Source organism: Triturus cristatus, chromosome 7 (genome assembly GCF_964204655.1).
Source record: "Triturus cristatus chromosome 7, aTriCri1.1, whole genome shotgun sequence".
NCBI lineage: Eukaryota > Metazoa > Chordata > Amphibia > Caudata > Salamandridae > Triturus > Triturus cristatus.
The window spans coordinates 1,768,454,203-1,768,471,842 of record NC_140590.1 but is presented as its reverse complement, the minus strand read 5'-3'; the positions used below and the strand labels follow the sequence as shown (position 1 = coordinate 1,768,471,842).

The following is a 17,640-nucleotide window of genomic DNA, read 5'->3' as shown; positions in this document are numbered from 1 at the left end:
CCGGGTGCGGAGAGTGCGATCCGGGTGCGGAAATTCCAGCCCAACTCGGACGTAAAGATACGACTCTTAAATGACCTCTGTGAATACCAAAAGTCATAAAGTTAGATTTTGTCTCAGATTGTCTTTGTGAATTTGGTCCATTGTGTTCCTTTGAGAAGATGAGGAGTGATTCTGTTCCCATGAGAGCATCAAAAGATGATTGGCTGGCTGAAGAAATAAGACAACACAAACTGAAACAATGATAAAATGTGTTGTCTATAATAGTGTGTGTTCCTAGAGTAGGTTACCCCCAGCCTTTACCACATAATTTTGACACAGACCCCTACGCCATTTTCCTCTTTACTTGATCCACATTGCTCTGAGGCTCTACTTAATATCTTGAACCTCTCTCTATGAGAAGTTCTGCTTTTACTGACTTTAATTTATATATTTGACTTTGATGCAGAAGCTTTATTCTTATGTTCTTTCTCTCTCTCGGAAAATAACTCTTTAAGGGTTCTGACTGACACCTTTCTGCCCATTCCTAGAATAGGGATTCTTTCCTTTATGAAACGCTCTTAATGTATTTAATGATTATTAATGACTATTTTTGATTATTGTCAAACTAATGATAGATATTTATGAAATTATATGCTGATGTTAATTAAGATGAGATACTAAAAGATTTGATTACTAAAACCCTTTAACTCATAACAAATTCCCATAATTGACTGATTATAGATTAGTGATTGTGAGGATTTATGTGAAGAACAGCTTTTGATTAATCTAATTCAACATCAATGGTTCTTCGGCCTGCACAGTGGGGATTTCCCCCTGACCAGGTGATATTTTCTCTTGTAAACTGATAATTTAACTGAGATTCCCAACTTCAGCAAACTTTATTATAGTTTTTATTAAAATACAATTCCTTATCCTCTCCCTTTTATTTTGCACACAGTCCCATGCTATAGCGATCAGTGAAGAGGGATGCACCAAAAAGGGCCAGACTAGCAGTGAACATTGTTTGACCACTTCCTCTTTCCCCTGAGTACCGGCGCTGTCCAAGTTCTTAACCTCGATTCGGACGGAGGCAGTGGTTGGGTTGCTTAGTGAAGTATCTTCTGAAATAACATCTTACTCCCACAGGATTGTACTATCAAAAGAGGAAAACTAAAGAACAGGTTAGTGCCGTAATGTTACAGATGAATATCACAGAATGAAAAAACTCTTCTATTTCAGTGGATTGTAATTTGGGACCATTATCTGAAAGAAAAGATTTGCGGAAACTCCCTCATTTTATAACATCCTCAAAAAACTGAAGGACCCCAGAAGAAGAAATGTCCTGCACACATGCAACCTCCACCGACCTTGAACATGAATCTAGCAAACCCACTAAATAAGTAGTGTGATATTCCCCCTTTAATGGACCAACAATTACAGTTGCAACTTTTCCCAAGGATTATTAGGAAGCTTTCTGCAAATCATGGGTACTTGTCGGGGAGTCAAAATCTTCTCACTAGTTCTACATTCTAAACATCGTCTAACCGAACGTTCCACTTCCAATATCCACACCAACCCACCAAAAATTGGCATGCAATAACTCTAGTCTTTACTATTCCCCTATAACCAAGGTGAGCTTGAGCCTAAAGTCTACCCCTCAGACATACCAGAGGAACCAGTCTAGTTCCTCTCAACAACATACCTCTGCCTGGAGACAGCTCTTCTTTCAATATAGACAATGGCTTGACTAACAGACCAACTTTATCAGGCAGAGAAGGTTTTATACCATTCACCAAGTCTTGAGCTTTCTCTATTTCACTTCCACAATTCATCAGATAATGTTCCTAAAGTCACTTCTCATACATTTACTTTTACTTACAATTAACTCATCTTGTATATCCTCCTTATCTGAATGAGATACCAACTGAGACTGGCAATCTGGATTACAATTCCTAGTTCCTGGTATGCATTCCACCACAAAAGTAAAGTCCTGAAGTACAATTACACATATATATATATTTTTTTTTTATTGAAACGCATATTGTAATCCCTGAAAAGATAGAATCCATTCATTCTTCATGAACACTTCCTTTAAAGACTTATAAGTGTAAACCTTACACATAGTACCCCAAACCAAATGTTTTACATTTCTAAATGCCAAAAAAGGCAAGTTCTCCCCTCTCAATTACTGAGATATTTGACAAATGTCCAGTGGGGAGTCCATCCCTACAGTATTCTAAACAAAATAAATGTGCGTGTGGCTAAGGGCAGTGCAAAGGTCACGTTAACATCACTGTCCTTGTGGTACAAAAGGAGATGTAGGTTCTCATATGTTCTTACCCAGGACTGCATTTCTCTTCCTCACAATAGCACCCAAAAGATGGATAATGGAAGCCCTGAACCAAATTTGTAATACTTCCTATTTCCAAACAATATGTATTGACAAGCGTTAGAAGATATTATTGCTTTTGATGTGAAAACGTGAAATGTTCTTCTGATAATTACAGGTCTTCAATCTTTGTTTTATACAGCTACATTTATGTTTAAGTGAAATCTTGTAAAAGTGCAACAGAGTAATAATACACCCGCAAAAATACTGACAACATGATCTACAATATAGTGATAACAGGAAGTCGTCTGATTTCTGGAAGGAGTCTTCATTCTGTGCCGTTGGAGAAACATGAAAAGGGGGTCTTGTGTAGCCAAGGCTGCTCGCCTTTTTTTAAGCCTAATGCAATTTTACACCCGACAGGACATAAAACATGAAGATTCAAGGTGTGAAACGTCCATTGCGTGAGTTTCTTCGATAGTTGTTCAGTGGTTTGTGGGCAGCGCGTCACCATAAAACACCTTCTAGCTGAGGGCCGGTGGTTTCCAGTTTTTGTGCACGGTATAGAGAGCAGTGATGCAGCCAAGCAGCTCTGTGAGAAACCATTCAAAGCTCAGATCCTCTGTTCATTAGTCCAGTTTCATAAGTTCAACTATGGAACACGAGGAGGGATGCACCACTCTGCAGCTCAAGGGGAGGAAGAAACCAGAGGGCGAGGAGGGATACACAGCTCTGCAGCTCAAGGGGAGGAGGAAACCAGAGGACGAGGAGGGATACACAGCTCTGCAGCTCAAGGGGAGGAGGGAACCAGAGGACGAGGAGGGATACACAGCTCTGCAGTTCCAAGGGAGAAGAAAACCAGAGGATGAGGAGGGATACACAGCTCTGCAGCTCAAGGGGAGGAGGAAACCAGGGGACAGATGTGAAGATGTACTGAGAGGTGAGAACTCCCATTATTCTTGCCACCTTTCATCTTTCTTCGAACATATGTAGATATATTGCACCAGAAGGGACACTCAACATAATTTTTTTCGCTCAAATAATGGCATGAGGACTACAGGGAAATAAACTTAGAACAGTAACTTCCATGCAGAGGATTGCATTAGGGCCCTGGATTTCCAAAAGCATACCACTTTGTTATTGTGTATTTAATGGCTTTGGAATATCTCTAATGGGCTAAAAAACCTTAAAAGTTATGGCAACTAGCACTTATGTTCTGGGTGCTGCTATTGAACTTCCTGATGCAGTGAACACCACCATGGTGTGTCTTTAAATCAGAAGGACAATTTATGCTTGTGCCTGACTGTTAGTTTCTATTTTAGTAGTGTGAATCCTATTGGTGCAGGACTACTCTTTGTTATGTGTACTCATGTTAGCTGCAGTACAGTAAATAAATATAACCCCACACAAAAACTATAACTGAAGTGAGAAGAGGAAGAATATTTTAAATATTTTTGACATATACATTGATCTCTTACCAGGGCACATTATCAAAGTAACAATGAGGACAAAGTTGTACACTTGGGCAGATGGGCTTTTACTCCATCGCTCCATCGCCTCCCCTGTGACGAGTAGGGCATTTTTTATTTTTCGCTGCCCATTAGTCCACAAGAAATATATACCACCATCCCTCATATAGGAGGTGTTGTATGGTGACGAGCTACCCACAAACCAGTCAACAACTATCAATGGAAATCAAGCGATGCAAATTTCAGACCCTGAATATTAATGTCTTAAATTGTGTCGGGTGTAAATTTGCAACAGGCCCTACAGCAGGTGAGTAGCCTTTGCTACATGAGACTCACTATTGTATCAGAAGGGTTCAGAATGGCTGACGGCAAGAGTGCCCGTGGTGTAAGTAAAGCAGAGCCTAATTTTGAGTGAACTGGCGATGTATTCACCCACTCTAAATAGCTTGCTTAATCTCCACAACGGCCCCCATAGCGCTAGGATGCCTGGCTTCACCTTGGGGGGTGCCCAGGAGTGGACATCTCACAGGAAAACCAGGAAGGGTTCCACAGCAGTATGAATACAGCGCTACGAGACCCCTGGGTAGAAGTGCGCTATATAAGTACAAATACATTTACATTTTACATTTAAATCAGGTGGGCGGACATATGGGCAAACCTCCAACAGCCCTTATTCTATCGGGTATGGTGGTGATGGATTAATCTCAGTTGTCGATATAATGAAGGTCCGCTCATCTTTAAATAAGTCGGGTGGACATTCAGTTTGGCAGAGAGAGCTCTGGTGATGGAGTATCCTTTCTGCCAAGCTAATAATCTGTCCCAAAGTCAATAAAGAGCATTTAGCTATTTACTCTTAAAAATGTCTTGCACTGTGAAAGAGACACCACCATTCACACAGGCCAACCCCATGCCACTGGGCCAGCCAGTCCATCAGTAGCATGGCATAAATCACATCGACCTGTCTTCAGAAGTTACTGCCCGATGCTAGCCCACAGCCTCTTAAATATAATCCTATTTTCTGGCATGAAAATGATGGTTCTATGTGAGCTTTTCATGGACAACGTATTGAGCTGTGACAAGGCCATAGTGGGAGCCCCTTTATATTACTCAAGTCAAAAGAGAGAGAATGTATTAAGGAAATTGTAACAGCAAATAGGACACCCTTAATTAGGGAGGAGGATAAGCTGGAGGAATTTCAAAGGTTCTACACCTCTTTGTACACAAAAGGGGACTATTCAAGAGAGGATTTATATACACTGATAAGGGAAGAAGAGGATACGAAAGTGATAACAGCGCTTAAACTTAATGAGGCCTTCAGACCAATTTGATTTCTTTGCAGATTTTTAGATGATATTTTTTTTACTTGACAGTGGTATTATGAGTTTAATGTCCTTGGAAGGCTAACATGAGAACAGAGATTTTCTTGTTGAGAAAAGATACATTTGAAACCTGTATCCAAATGTAACATCTCCTAGAGTTTATCAATAAATTGTTGTTGTTATTCACATTTTGTGTCAAATAGAGTAGAGTGCACCTATGATGGCAAATGATCTGTGAGTACGGCGATTATGGCACCATTTTTGTCATTATATGTTTAGGGTTAGAAGTGGGAAGGCTCGCGTGCAAGGGTGGCTAAACATGGAAAATGAGTGGAACATATTAAAAAACACATAAGTTTGTAGGTACTCAAAAATAGTTTGTGTGACCATTCCAGCCAGAGAAATACATATAAAGCAGACCCCCCAGGATTTTGCAATTTCAAGATGTGCAAAAAAAACCACAAAATCGACACGTTGTAAAAATGCTACGATTTTTACAAAAGTGCCAGCAAAATATGCAAAAAAAGCTGGTGTTCACCCTCTCTTTACTGGCTCTGTGCTTTTACTGAGCATTTCAAGGGAGGGTGAGCAACAGGCAGGCAGCAGAGGTGATAAATTCCTCTGTAAAGCCTGCAGGCCGCCTCACACCTTTGTGTGCCCCCTGCATTCGAAAGCACAAGTCTGCATTATTTTTGTGCCAGGCACATATTTTGTCCACTGCAAAAATACAGCAAATTTTTAGCTTTTAGGCCGCAAATGTAGCTTTTTTTAGCCGTGAAATTTGCCACATAAAGCCGCAAAATCATGGGGGAGTCTGATAAGGGTTGCTAACAAAAAAGAAAAAGCAACAATGCTTCCATGGCAAGCATAGAAATAAAACTCCCCCAAAATTCATGGAGGTATCTGGGTGTGGGTACCTTCAAAACACCAGCACTCCAGTCGTAGATTTCCAAAATTAACCTGAAGGATGTTTGTTAATTCTACTCCATGAGAGGAAGACCAAGGGAGAAGAGTATTTTAAAAGGGCTATTTGCATCCAACATTCTCCAGCAGATCTCCCTGTTCTCTGTATCACAGCACTTGACTATAGAGGAAAAAATCTTCCACATTAAAAAGCATCATTTTCCTCCTCCCCATGGCCATTATGCTCTGGCCGCCCAAAGCACAGCCTTTGCCTCCTTTGCATGTGACTGTTTGGGGCCATGTGGTTGGAACTGGGTCTTTGCCTAAATTAAGGGGGTTTTGGTGAGCAGAGTATGGTAGCAGGTTTATGTAAGACTGAAAGGGTTTAGCCACATTGGCACATCTGAAGGCCGACATCCCTGAAACTTCATGCTGGAGGTTGATAAGTGTAATTAGATCATTGTAATGGAGGGAGCTCCATTGAAAACAATGTAGTGGCTCTGGGCTTGTAATGGCTGGTATATGTCCGGACCTCCAACATTCCAATGTTTCTTTGTTCACAGCTGTGGCGGTGAACAATCCCCTTGTGCCCCCTTGAAGCCTTTGTTTTATTTGTTAGAACATTCTGCCCTCTATTGGCAGAATGTTCTAATAGCCTTATAGCCCTTCGTAGCTGGGCTATACTGGCTATTAAAGTCCCGCTCCCTTGTTAAAGGCGAACGCTGGAGCGGACCTTTAATAGCCGGTATAGCCTGCTGTAGCGGTCTATAAGGCTATATTAGAACACTGGGATGTTGAGAGCTCCACTGAAGACAATGTAGTGGCTCTGGGCTTATAATGGCTGATATAAGCCTCCTTCTCAAACATTCCAATGTTTGTCTTTCTGTTTCATCCTTTCTAATTAAGAACATTCTACCCTTAGTGGGTGGGTGGAATGTCTAACAGCCTTATAGCCCTTCTGCCTCCAACTATACTTGTTGTTAAAGGCCCTCACCCTTGTTATAGGCATGAGCAACAGCTTCAGGGCCTGCAACAACCAATATAGTCCACGGCATAATATTTTTTCCTGGCGTAACAATGTGTAGGGGTCATACAACTGCTGAATGTTTTAGCTAAGTTCTAAGAGATGTGATTTTGAAGGGACAATTTTACTTGTATCATACAATTACAGCAAAGAAACGTTGCTATAAAAACTTGAGAAAGACCAGTGCCCAATCTGAGCTGGTGGTTCGAGGTGGGGCAAACCGAAGATCATATCTGGGGTATGGGTCTTATTTTTCTTCTTAAGAGTTTGACTCGGAACAAGAAAAGCAACACAGAAAAGGAGAAAAGAAAGATATAGATTGGAAAACTGGGACAAAGGCAGAAAATGAAAGTTGAAGAGTGAAGTAAGAAAGGTAAGGAGTGAATTCTGGTGGATGAAAGAGGTATGAGGTGGAATTCACACACACCTGTATTTTCCTCTGGTAAAAATCATCAGGTTTCACCTGCCAAAATGTACCTGTGGAATATTGTGAGGCATATGCTAACTACAACAGAACTTGTAATTCTGATTCCGGTGCAAACAGTAGTGTGAACTGGGATCAGAAAACAATCGGCAAATCGTAATTAGGGCTTTGGTATTCGGCAATCCTGTCATTTGGGGGCCAATTCCGATTCCGGCCACCAAACGAACCAACCGACACGGATCCGGACCGAACACCGACTGACACAGACCAGTGCCGTATGACGTGTGCAGTACTATGCAATGCGTGTGAATTACAACCGACAGGTACGGAATACAAGCCGTACGACCGAGCCGTAGGGAAAATAGTGATCCGGCCGGAAAACCAACGCGAATATCACCGACCGACACGAAGCCGACCGACCCATACCCCCGATGTACGATTTGTGCATTTCAATGCAATGTGTGCAAAACCAGACCGACTCGCACGGAGAACAAGCCACACGACCGACATGTACAGACAACCCCGCACACAAGCAATAGAGACTGCCGCGAACGACGCGTACCAAACACAGAAGACAGGCAGCGTGAATGAGGCAGAGAGGCCCGCACGAGACAACAGCAGCATCCGTTTCCATCACATGACCATCTCCTTTATGCCTACAAAACACAAAGGAAAAAAGACAAAAAAAGGTCCAAACAAGCAATGACAAAGCCAATAAATACCAACAAAAAAACATGGGGCAAAGACATACCCACAACTCCAACTATATAAAGGACTACAATCACTACCATCATCCCTTGCAAACTGGAGACACAGCCAGCAGCAAACACCAGTACACAGCAATCACAGACACACTCACAACTAACCCATCACACAACTCACACACCATCAGCACCTCATACAAAAGCACACACACATACACCCAGTAAAACCAACACCAACCAACCATCACTTGCACCCTCACACACACATCCTTCACCACCACCACCTATCACCATGCCTCCAAAGAAGAATCCAAAGTTCACAGATAGTGAGTTAGAAGAGCTAGTAGGCGAGATCATCAGAGTAGAGCCCCATTTGTTTGGTACATTGATCCAAACGTACCCCATCTCACAGAAAACCAAGATGTGGGGGAGGATTGTGGACAAGGTCAACACCCAAGCACCAGCAAGGCGCACAAAGGACGACATCCAGAACAGGTGGTATGACGTGCGCAGGAGGGTCAAGAAACTCATCGAAAAAGATCACGCCCTGAGTCAGTGCACCGGCGGTGGCCCTCCTGCCAAACCAGTCTACTTCAGGACCTGGGAGGAGAAGGTGCGGGACATCGTACCACCAGAGAGCGTCCATGTCCTAACAGACATCCCAGAGCCTGGTGAGTACACAAACAACATACCCAAGATTGTGTGGCAAGGGGACAGTGAAACCATGCACCGCAAGAAAAGCTACACTAACAAATAGATAATCATCCCAAGATGTGTATGCCAGTCACACAAACACAATACCTGCCATCTCATAGTGACTGGGAACTGTGTCATGACATGCACCTACCTACAAACAAATAGAGCAAGCCAGTGGCACTAAGCCAAATACACTCTGCCAGACAGTTTGACACCACAAACACACCACCTCACAGTGCAGCTGACTGTCAGGAAGGAATAGTGGGGATGCAGGTGAAGTGAGTGCAGCCAAAAGTATGATGGGACCTGTAGTCACAGATTATGCTCCCCCTCCTGATTGGCCCATCAACACCTCTCAGAAACATGCCCACATCACAGGGAGTGGAAAATGACTGACAAGATAGCGGACACTGGGTCCTGCTGTGGGAAGCACAAGGCCCTGCTAGGGCTTGTGTACAAATCAGAAGCAGGACACCACTGACTGACGAAAGACAACTTGCATGCCCTACAATGGAAGCACGTTTTATGATGGGAAGGAGGACTGACAGACCTGACCATACTTATCAGCATGGGGAGACACCCCCCCTCAACACAAACTCCACACAACTCACCGGGTACAATGCATTGACACACACCTCATTGAAATATCAGCAAAAGATAACCCGTACTGGGTGCTTCTGTGTGAAGCTCAGGGGCTCACTTGGGACTTGTAGCCAAACAAACACCAAGATTTCACAGTCAGCCATCTTGCCATTGCTGTCACACCCCCTCACAGGGAAGCAGAGTCTAGAAGGAGAAAGTATGGGCATGCTGGGAAGGGGGGTGTAGCCAAGAGTATGATGGGACTCACGGTCACATACAACCTACACCCACCCACATGGCCCAGAAAGATCAAACTGAACCATACTCACCTCACAGGGAGTGGGAAGGGACTGACAAGATGTCTGACACTGGGCTCTGTTGTGGGGAGCACAAGGCCATGCTGGGAAATGGCCAACAACAAACATCAGGACTTCACAGTCAGCCATCTTGCCATTGCTGTCACACACCCTCACAGGGAAGCAGAGTCAAGAGGGAGGAAGTATGGGCATGCTGGGAAGGGGGGTGTAGCTGCTGGAGCAGAGTTTTCTGTTGAAAATTTATTGGGTTTTTAAGCTCCAGTTTTGTCTATATGTCGAGAATTAAAATACTAATTTGTAATCATTAATTATTTGTTTTGTGTGAAAATTCTGACTAACCAACACAATTAACAAGAGAAATTACACGTGGGAATGCATATATGTTGCTTAATAATAATGTGCAGGTTTAATTAAATGAATGTTGCTAAGTGCTGTTTGTTTAAAGCACAAAACGCTTTTGAAATAACGTGTACTAATGCTTAAATATGTTGCAGATGGCTAGTTAATTACATACACATAAGGGTATTAGTGGGAATTAACACTGTTTAATCATTGTGATGATGTAGTAATGTTGTTTGTGTTTCTTTCAATTAAGATGGTTCGTTTTGGCCTAAGAGAAAATGGCTGCCGTTTACAGCCTGTGCTCGAGTGAAATGAGATGACGAGAGGCCTTGTTGAAAGTCACCTGACTATGGCTTCTGCTGGAGTTTTGAAAGTTTCCGTGATGACAGCGACTCCAGGCAATCGTCCAAATAACCTTGGAGGAAAAGAGAGCCACAATGAACTTTGTGATTACAGTGATGGTTTCGCTATGGTTCCGAGGAAGAACATTTATAAAAGTTACATTTGAAAACTCGATATACCCTTCTTCCGTCTTTTTATTTTTGTGATTTTTTCTGAGCGGAGATTTTCCAAATGTAGCAATGCTACATCCTTTCCTGCTCGCTCTGCTCAGCGGTTCAACGGATATTCAGAACATTTTATGTTGCATTATTATTGACAGATTTGCTATAAGTATTGTTAGCCTAAAGAGGGTCTAAGGCCACTTCTTCCCAAACCTGCGTTGGTGAGGATCGATGCTGTGAGGACGGCGACTCGGGAGACTTCTACTGAGAGACCTGTCCTGACCCATTTATGACATTTAGCTAGAATAGGTAACTATGAGAATAATGATTTTGCTTTTGAATTGACTTTTCATTTGGACTAATTTTAGATAAAGTACCATTATTTTAAATACAGTGTTGGTGGTTATTTCTTGTCATTTATTGAGTACTCTATTGTGATTATTGTTGTTTAAATCATGACTCAAGACAGTGTCAATTTGGTCTCATTGACCTTATTGTAGATGCAGGGTGTTTAGGAGTTTTCTCTCTTCATGGTTGGCACTGATAGAGTAATCTGAGTGTATGTTAGTGAAATGGGCCCAAGCGTATGATGAGTGCATGTGCGTGTATCTGTGAATTTACTCTATCCGTGGAAGTAGGGAGAATTTGTATGCCCTGATCTGCACCAATTTCCTGGTAGCAGAATTTGATGGTTTTGATTATTGTCTTGATCTGATTAGATTGCTTGTACATTGGCTTTTTGATTCATTGATTATTGATTGATGTTGATATATGTACTAATACTATATGTTGGAGTCGTCGTATTGAGTTTTATGTAGTGCTTCTGGAACTTGGGAGCTGGTAGCAGTTCCGTAGTAGGGCAGAGGGAAGTATATACTGCTCTCGGGAAAGACGGGATTGTTGGTCCTGTACGTATGCAGGAGAAACGTGTGACAATTGAAGTTGCGCGTCACATTGTCTGGGTTCGGAATCAGTGACATCGTCGTGTGTTACTATTAGGGATTTTTTCTGGTATAAAAGGAGTGTAGATGGTAGCGAAGGTTATCTGTGAAACTCTGGTCTTAAGTCCCAGGGATCCGTAAGGTTCGCCGTTAAAGCTTATCGCGGGAGAAGTAATAGGTATTCTCTGAGCTTGTCTGAAGGACTGGGCAGAGGTAAGCGCTGCTTGGTTAACGTGTATTATGATTCTGTAGTAGGGCAGACTGTTCGCTGTTCTCGGGAAGGCAGGATTATGTGTGTATGTACTATATTTTCTCGTATGAAAGTGCGTGAATGTATGAGCATTTAGTTGATTGTAAGACTCTTTGGAGCAGTCCTAGAGGAAACAGTTAATGGATGCATGATAGAAGGGCAGAGTAGAGGGATGTGCTTCTGTGTCAACGAGAGTATTAATTCCGTAGTGGAGCAGAAGTGAGTGCTGTTTCAGGGAAAAGACGGGATTCTTGTGAAATAGATTTCTTTACTATTCTATGGTTAGCGAAACAGACAATGGAGATATTTATATGAGAAGATTTTGTAAAGGAGGGGTAGACGAGTGACAGGAGACAGGAGCAGGAGCGACTGCAGCGACTGCTGACGTCATACAGACCGCGCTCTGATTGGATAGTAGATCAGAACAGTGCTCGCGCTGGGATTGGTGCGTTGGTGTGAGCCGCGCAAGGATTGGAAGGGGTACAAGGTGACGTAGACGCTCCAGGATTGGTGTGTTGGTGTGAGTCGCGCTGTTATTGGATAAAATATCGTACTGTACAGTTGTATTACGGAAGGGATTAGAAAGTTTGGTAAACGCTAAAATGTATTACCAAGAAGAGAAAAAGAAGAAATCCTTGTTCGGAAAAATTAAAAGATGGTTTGACAAGGATAAAGATGTTAAAACAAGAGAAGGTGAATTGTTACCTCCAACGAAAACGCCAGCATCCTTCATGGTTGCGAGATATGGGTATCATACCTGTATATGGTTGGAGAATTGGGCTAGGTATACTAAGGAAGATTGTGTCCTAGCATTCCCAGAACATGGTTCATTTAATCTGGCCGTGTTGAGAAATTTGCGGGAGAAAATGATGAGTCTAGAGCCTAGACCAAGGCCGACACAGTTTGAGGCTTTGGTGGAATGGGAAGAGGAAGTACATGAGCGAGAAAAACAGAGGTCTGGAGGCAACTATAGATACATGTTTGGGAGGAAACATGATCGTGAAACTCATCATGATCGAATGAGGAGATGGCGAGATGCTAGTATGTCAGAGGGATTATATCCTATGAGAACAGTTGACGAGAAGGAAGAAAGGAAGGGTACGGAAAGGGTTCCTGAGGCAGAAGTGAAAAGATATAGAGTTAATGATTATGAGGATGAGGTCTTGGATGACATGATTTACAAGAGACCACCTCCATATAGACCAGAACCAGAAGAGAGCACACCAGTTGCTTCTCCGATAAGAGATACATTGCGTATCATTGAGACAGAAGTTGTGACACCTGAATTAAGAAGTGGTAACCCTTTCAGAGAAAGAGAGAGAGAGAAAAGATGTGGTGATGAGAATATGAGAGAATTAGCCAGAACTACATCTGAACTGACTGAAAAGATTAGGGAACTGACGAAGAATCTAGAAGCTGTTACGGTGCCTGTAACCATAGGTCCGGTTATGCCTGTTTTTGATAAGCAGAGGACGGGTGAAAATGGTTTGGTGGTTCCATATGTTGGGAATAAGATAACAAGTTTGGCTGGTCCCTCAGGAGACTCAGGAAAAAGGACAGAAAGTAATGATGATTTGAGACAATCCAGATGTGACACATGCAGTGGAGGATTAGAGGTACAGTCTAATTTGAGATTGGATACTAGTGATGCTAGTTGTTCAGGGATGCCAATTTTAGAACCACAGAGGATGCCAGAAAAAGTGGTTCCAGTGAAAAGAACTACTGAAATAACAGCTGAAGATTTGAATGATTGGATGAGAGTCCTTCAAAAGAGGGATGAAGATTCCCAGGCAATTGATGTGGCCAGGTTACGCATAGAATTAGAGGAGCTTGTTGTAGGGACAATTCCTACAGACATTCTAAAAAATCATCATGATGGAGAATTATTGTTCATGTGCAAAAACATTACCTGGAGAGCTAAAAATACACATGACAGGTTAAGAGCAATAGCGAATGAACAAGGAGTTGACATTGATAAGGTGAAAGCATTGCAGAAGTCTTACAGGATGGATTTCACGGACAAAGATATTGAAAATCTGAATGGTGCTGGTAGAACAGGACAGATTAAGGAAATGATTGCATTGTTGCGAAAATGGGGTGATGTAGAAAAATGGAAGGATAGGTGGTACAAGAAAAGGGAAGAATCAGTGGACAGGACTTATTCAGCATTTCCTGTGAGAGGAAAAGAGAAAACAGTGGATGCTTATCCTATGAGAGAAATACCTGGAGGAGGATATGTACATGTTCCATGGACCAGACAGGATATTTTATCGTTTACGAATGATTTCCCTCGACTGAGAGAAAAGCCCGTCGAGTGGTATAGGCAGGTAGACAGGTTTGTGAAATTGTCAAAAGTGCTGTGGATTGACCTGAATAGTCTGTTTGATATAATTGTTCCAGCAGACTTGTGGGCTGAGTGTAAGATAGTTGAAAGTTGGCATACTGAGGAATATCCAAGAGATCAGAGAACAGGAGCACCAGATCCAGAGGTAATGAGGAAGTACGATCAGGTGATTGTATACCTGAAAAGTAAAGTACCTCCAAAAGAGACAGACTGGGTTAAGATAGATCGAACACATCAGGAAGCAAAAGAATCAGTTCATGCTTTTTATGAGAGGCTGATACTGGCTTTTAAACAATGTGGGCACAAGTGAAGGTTGCGGAGAGACAAGAAGCACAGTTGGTGGAACAGGCAAATAATCCAGGGAATAGGCCCAGATATGCAGGGAAAGGAAAGGGGGAATCTTGAGGAAGCTAAGAAAAAGTTCCCTTGTCACAACTGTGGTCAACTGGGACATTGGAGATCCGAATGTACCAATCCACCATTAGTGAATAATGAGAGTAAAACCTTAAATCAACAGGTGCAGAACGAGGGGAATAATCAACAGCAGCAACAACAGAAGGTTGTGAGACAGCAGGGTCAAGAGCCAAAACCGCCCTTGCCGCAGAATAGAGGGTCACAAAAGTACAATCAGGATTCAGGATTCTACAATGAGGAGCAGGTAAACAAACCAAGGCGTTCTAACCAGGTACAACAGTATTTGTTAAAGAATGAAGGGAGTGAGTCTGAAGGTGATTATTGACGGTGCCGAGGAGAGGAGGAAGAGTGCATACTTGGTGCAACTCTAGAAATAGACCAGGCAGGACCATTTGTGGATGGGAAAATAAATGAAGAAAGTGTTACTTTTTTAGTAGACACAGGCGCGACGAGATCAACTGTCAGGTCAGCAGATATTAGAAATCTTCCCCTCTCGGATGAAGCAATCCAAGTAGTTGGTGTAGCCAATACACAAATCAAGACACGTCTTACTGAACCAGTAAGGGTACAAATAGGGACATTTTCAGACATGCACAGATTTGTGGTCTGTGACACTAGTCCAGTGAACTTGTTAGGCAGGGACCTGCTATGCAAGATGAATTGTACAATTTTTTGTACTCCGGATGGAATAGCTTTTGAAACACAAGATGAGGATGTTTTGTACCGAATGACTCTAGATAATAGAGAAAGTGAGATGGTTGGTACATATGCTGTGTTTAATCCAGAGGATTTGCCTCAAGAGCTGAGAGACACAGTGAAAAAGACAGTTTGGGATTTTACTGGAGAGGATGTGGGATTGATGAATAATGTAGATCCTGTGAAAATTTCAGTGAAAGAGGGAATTACTTATCCTAACATTCCTCAGTACAAAATGACACCAGAAATAATTGAAGGAATAACTCCTATAATAGAGAAAATGATTCAGCAGGGAGTTTTGAGAGAACTACTGAGTAGCCCGTGTAATTCACCGATAATGGGGCTAAAGAAACCTAATGGGAAGTTCAGGATTGTACAAGATTTGAGAAAAGTTAACAAAATTGTGGTGGCATGTTGTCCCATTGTGCCAAATCCGTCAGTGATTTTGTATCAGATTCCACATGATGCTGAGTGGTACACAGTGATTGATTTGTGTCATGCTTTCTTTTCAATTCCATTGCATCATGACAGCCAGCCGATTTTTGCATTTAGGTTTGGCCAGCGTATTTTAGCATGGTGTCGAATCCCACAGGGGTACACAGAGAGTCCTTCGATATTCAATCAGTTATTGAAAAAGTCATTGGAGAGTTTGATCATGCCTGAAAACTCAGTGCTAGTGCAGTATATTGATGACCTACTCGTGGCATCAAAGACACGTGAAGCTTGTGAAGTAGATACCATAGCTTTACTAAATCATCTGGCAGATGGAGGGTTAAAGGTATCTCCAGCCAAATTGCAATTTTGCAAGAAAGAGGTGCATTATCTTGGACACAATATTGAAAAGGGTCTGAGAAAGGTGACTGATGACAGTTTCAAAATTATCAGGGGAATGAGAGCCCCAAGGACCCAGAGAGAAGTGAGGATGTTTCTGGGGATGGTGGGTTATTGTCGTCAGTGGATTAGTAATTTCTCCCTGATAGCAAAGCCACTGATTAAGCTGACAAAAAGTGAGATGAAAGACCCATTGGAACTAGATGGAGAACAAATGGCAGCATTTGAGGAATTGAAGAACAGAATGTGTGAAGCCCCTGCTTTGGGTATGCCAGACTATGAAAAAGAGTTTGAGTTGTACTGCAGTGAGAGAAATGGATGTGCACTTTCAGTGTTAATCCAGAAGCATGGACAACTGAGAAGGCCTATTGCGTACTTCTCATCGACACTTGACCCTGTAGCTGTAGGTATACCAGGTTGTCTGAAATCTGTAGCCGCAACATGCAGAAGTCTGGAACAGAGTGAAGGAATCATAATGGGATATCCTGTAAGGGTATTCGTACCTCATAATGTGGCAAGTCTTTTGTCAAGAAGCAGAACTCAGTACATGTCACATAGTCGGCTGACTAAATATGAGAAAGTCATTCTTGGAGCATCAAATGTGACTCTTGAGAGATGTGTGAATGTGAATCCAGCAACATTATTACCAGATAATGAAAGTGTGGGTATAAAGACAGAAGATGATCACAATTGTTTGGATGTGCTGGATTACTGTACAAAACCGAGACCAGACATAAGAGATCTTCCATTGCCTGAGAGTGATCATGTGCTGTTTGTGGATGGATCATGTCTGAGGAATGATGAGGGTGTGCTGAGTGCAGCATATGCAGTGTGCAAGGTTTCAGAAGTTATGGAAGCTTCACCATTGAAAGGAGTGAAATCTGCACAAGTTGCTGAATTGGTGGCATTGACGAAAGCTTGCAAAATTGGGAAAGATCTGAGAGTGACTGTGATGACTGATAGTCAGTATGGATTTGGAGTTGTGCATGATTTTGGCCAGCTTTGGCTACAGAGAGGTTTCTTGACGTCGAGTGGGACTCCAATAAAGAATGCTGAAGTGATTGGAAAATTACTTGAGGCGATACAGCTGCCTAAAGAATTAGCAGTTGTAAAATGTGCTGCTCATGGACAAGGAGATGATTTTGTAACTCTTGGAAATCGTTTCGCAAACGATATAGCACAATATTGTGCTAAAAATAATCACTCGATTAATAGGGAACGAGAAGGGGAAATTTCTTTTTGTTCTGTGATGTTTACTAATTTCCTAGAAACGTGGGATGAGGTGAAACAGTTGCAGGATGAGGCAGGAAAAGAAGAAAAGAAAGACTGGATCAAGGCAGGTTGTGCCCCAAGAGAAACAGATCATGTCTGGATCTATAGAGATGGTAGACCAGTCATGCCTAACTCTATGTTGTCGACAATGGCAAGGATGTATCATGGCCAGGGACATTTGGGAAGGGATGCGATGATCAGGTCTTTTAAGCAGACTTGGTACAATGCAAAGTTCAGGATGATTGCAGAGAGCATTTGTCAAAGATGTTTGATTTGCCAGCAATTTAACACTGGGAAAAAG

The 17,640-nt window shown here is 42.3% G+C and overlaps 1 protein-coding gene across 1 annotated transcript in view; it reads left to right on the top strand.

Moving 5' to 3' along the window:
* Nucleotides 1-2,962: 2,962 nt before the first annotated feature.
* Nucleotides 2,963-17,640, top strand: part of LOC146813029 (killer cell lectin-like receptor subfamily B member 1A) — a 125,618-nt gene continuing 110,940 nt past the window's right edge. The window contains exon 1 of the mRNA XM_085620058.1: nt 2,963-3,248. Within this exon, the coding sequence (XP_085476184.1) occupies nt 2,963-3,248 (286 nt within the window). The remainder of the gene's footprint in view (nt 3,249-17,640) is intronic.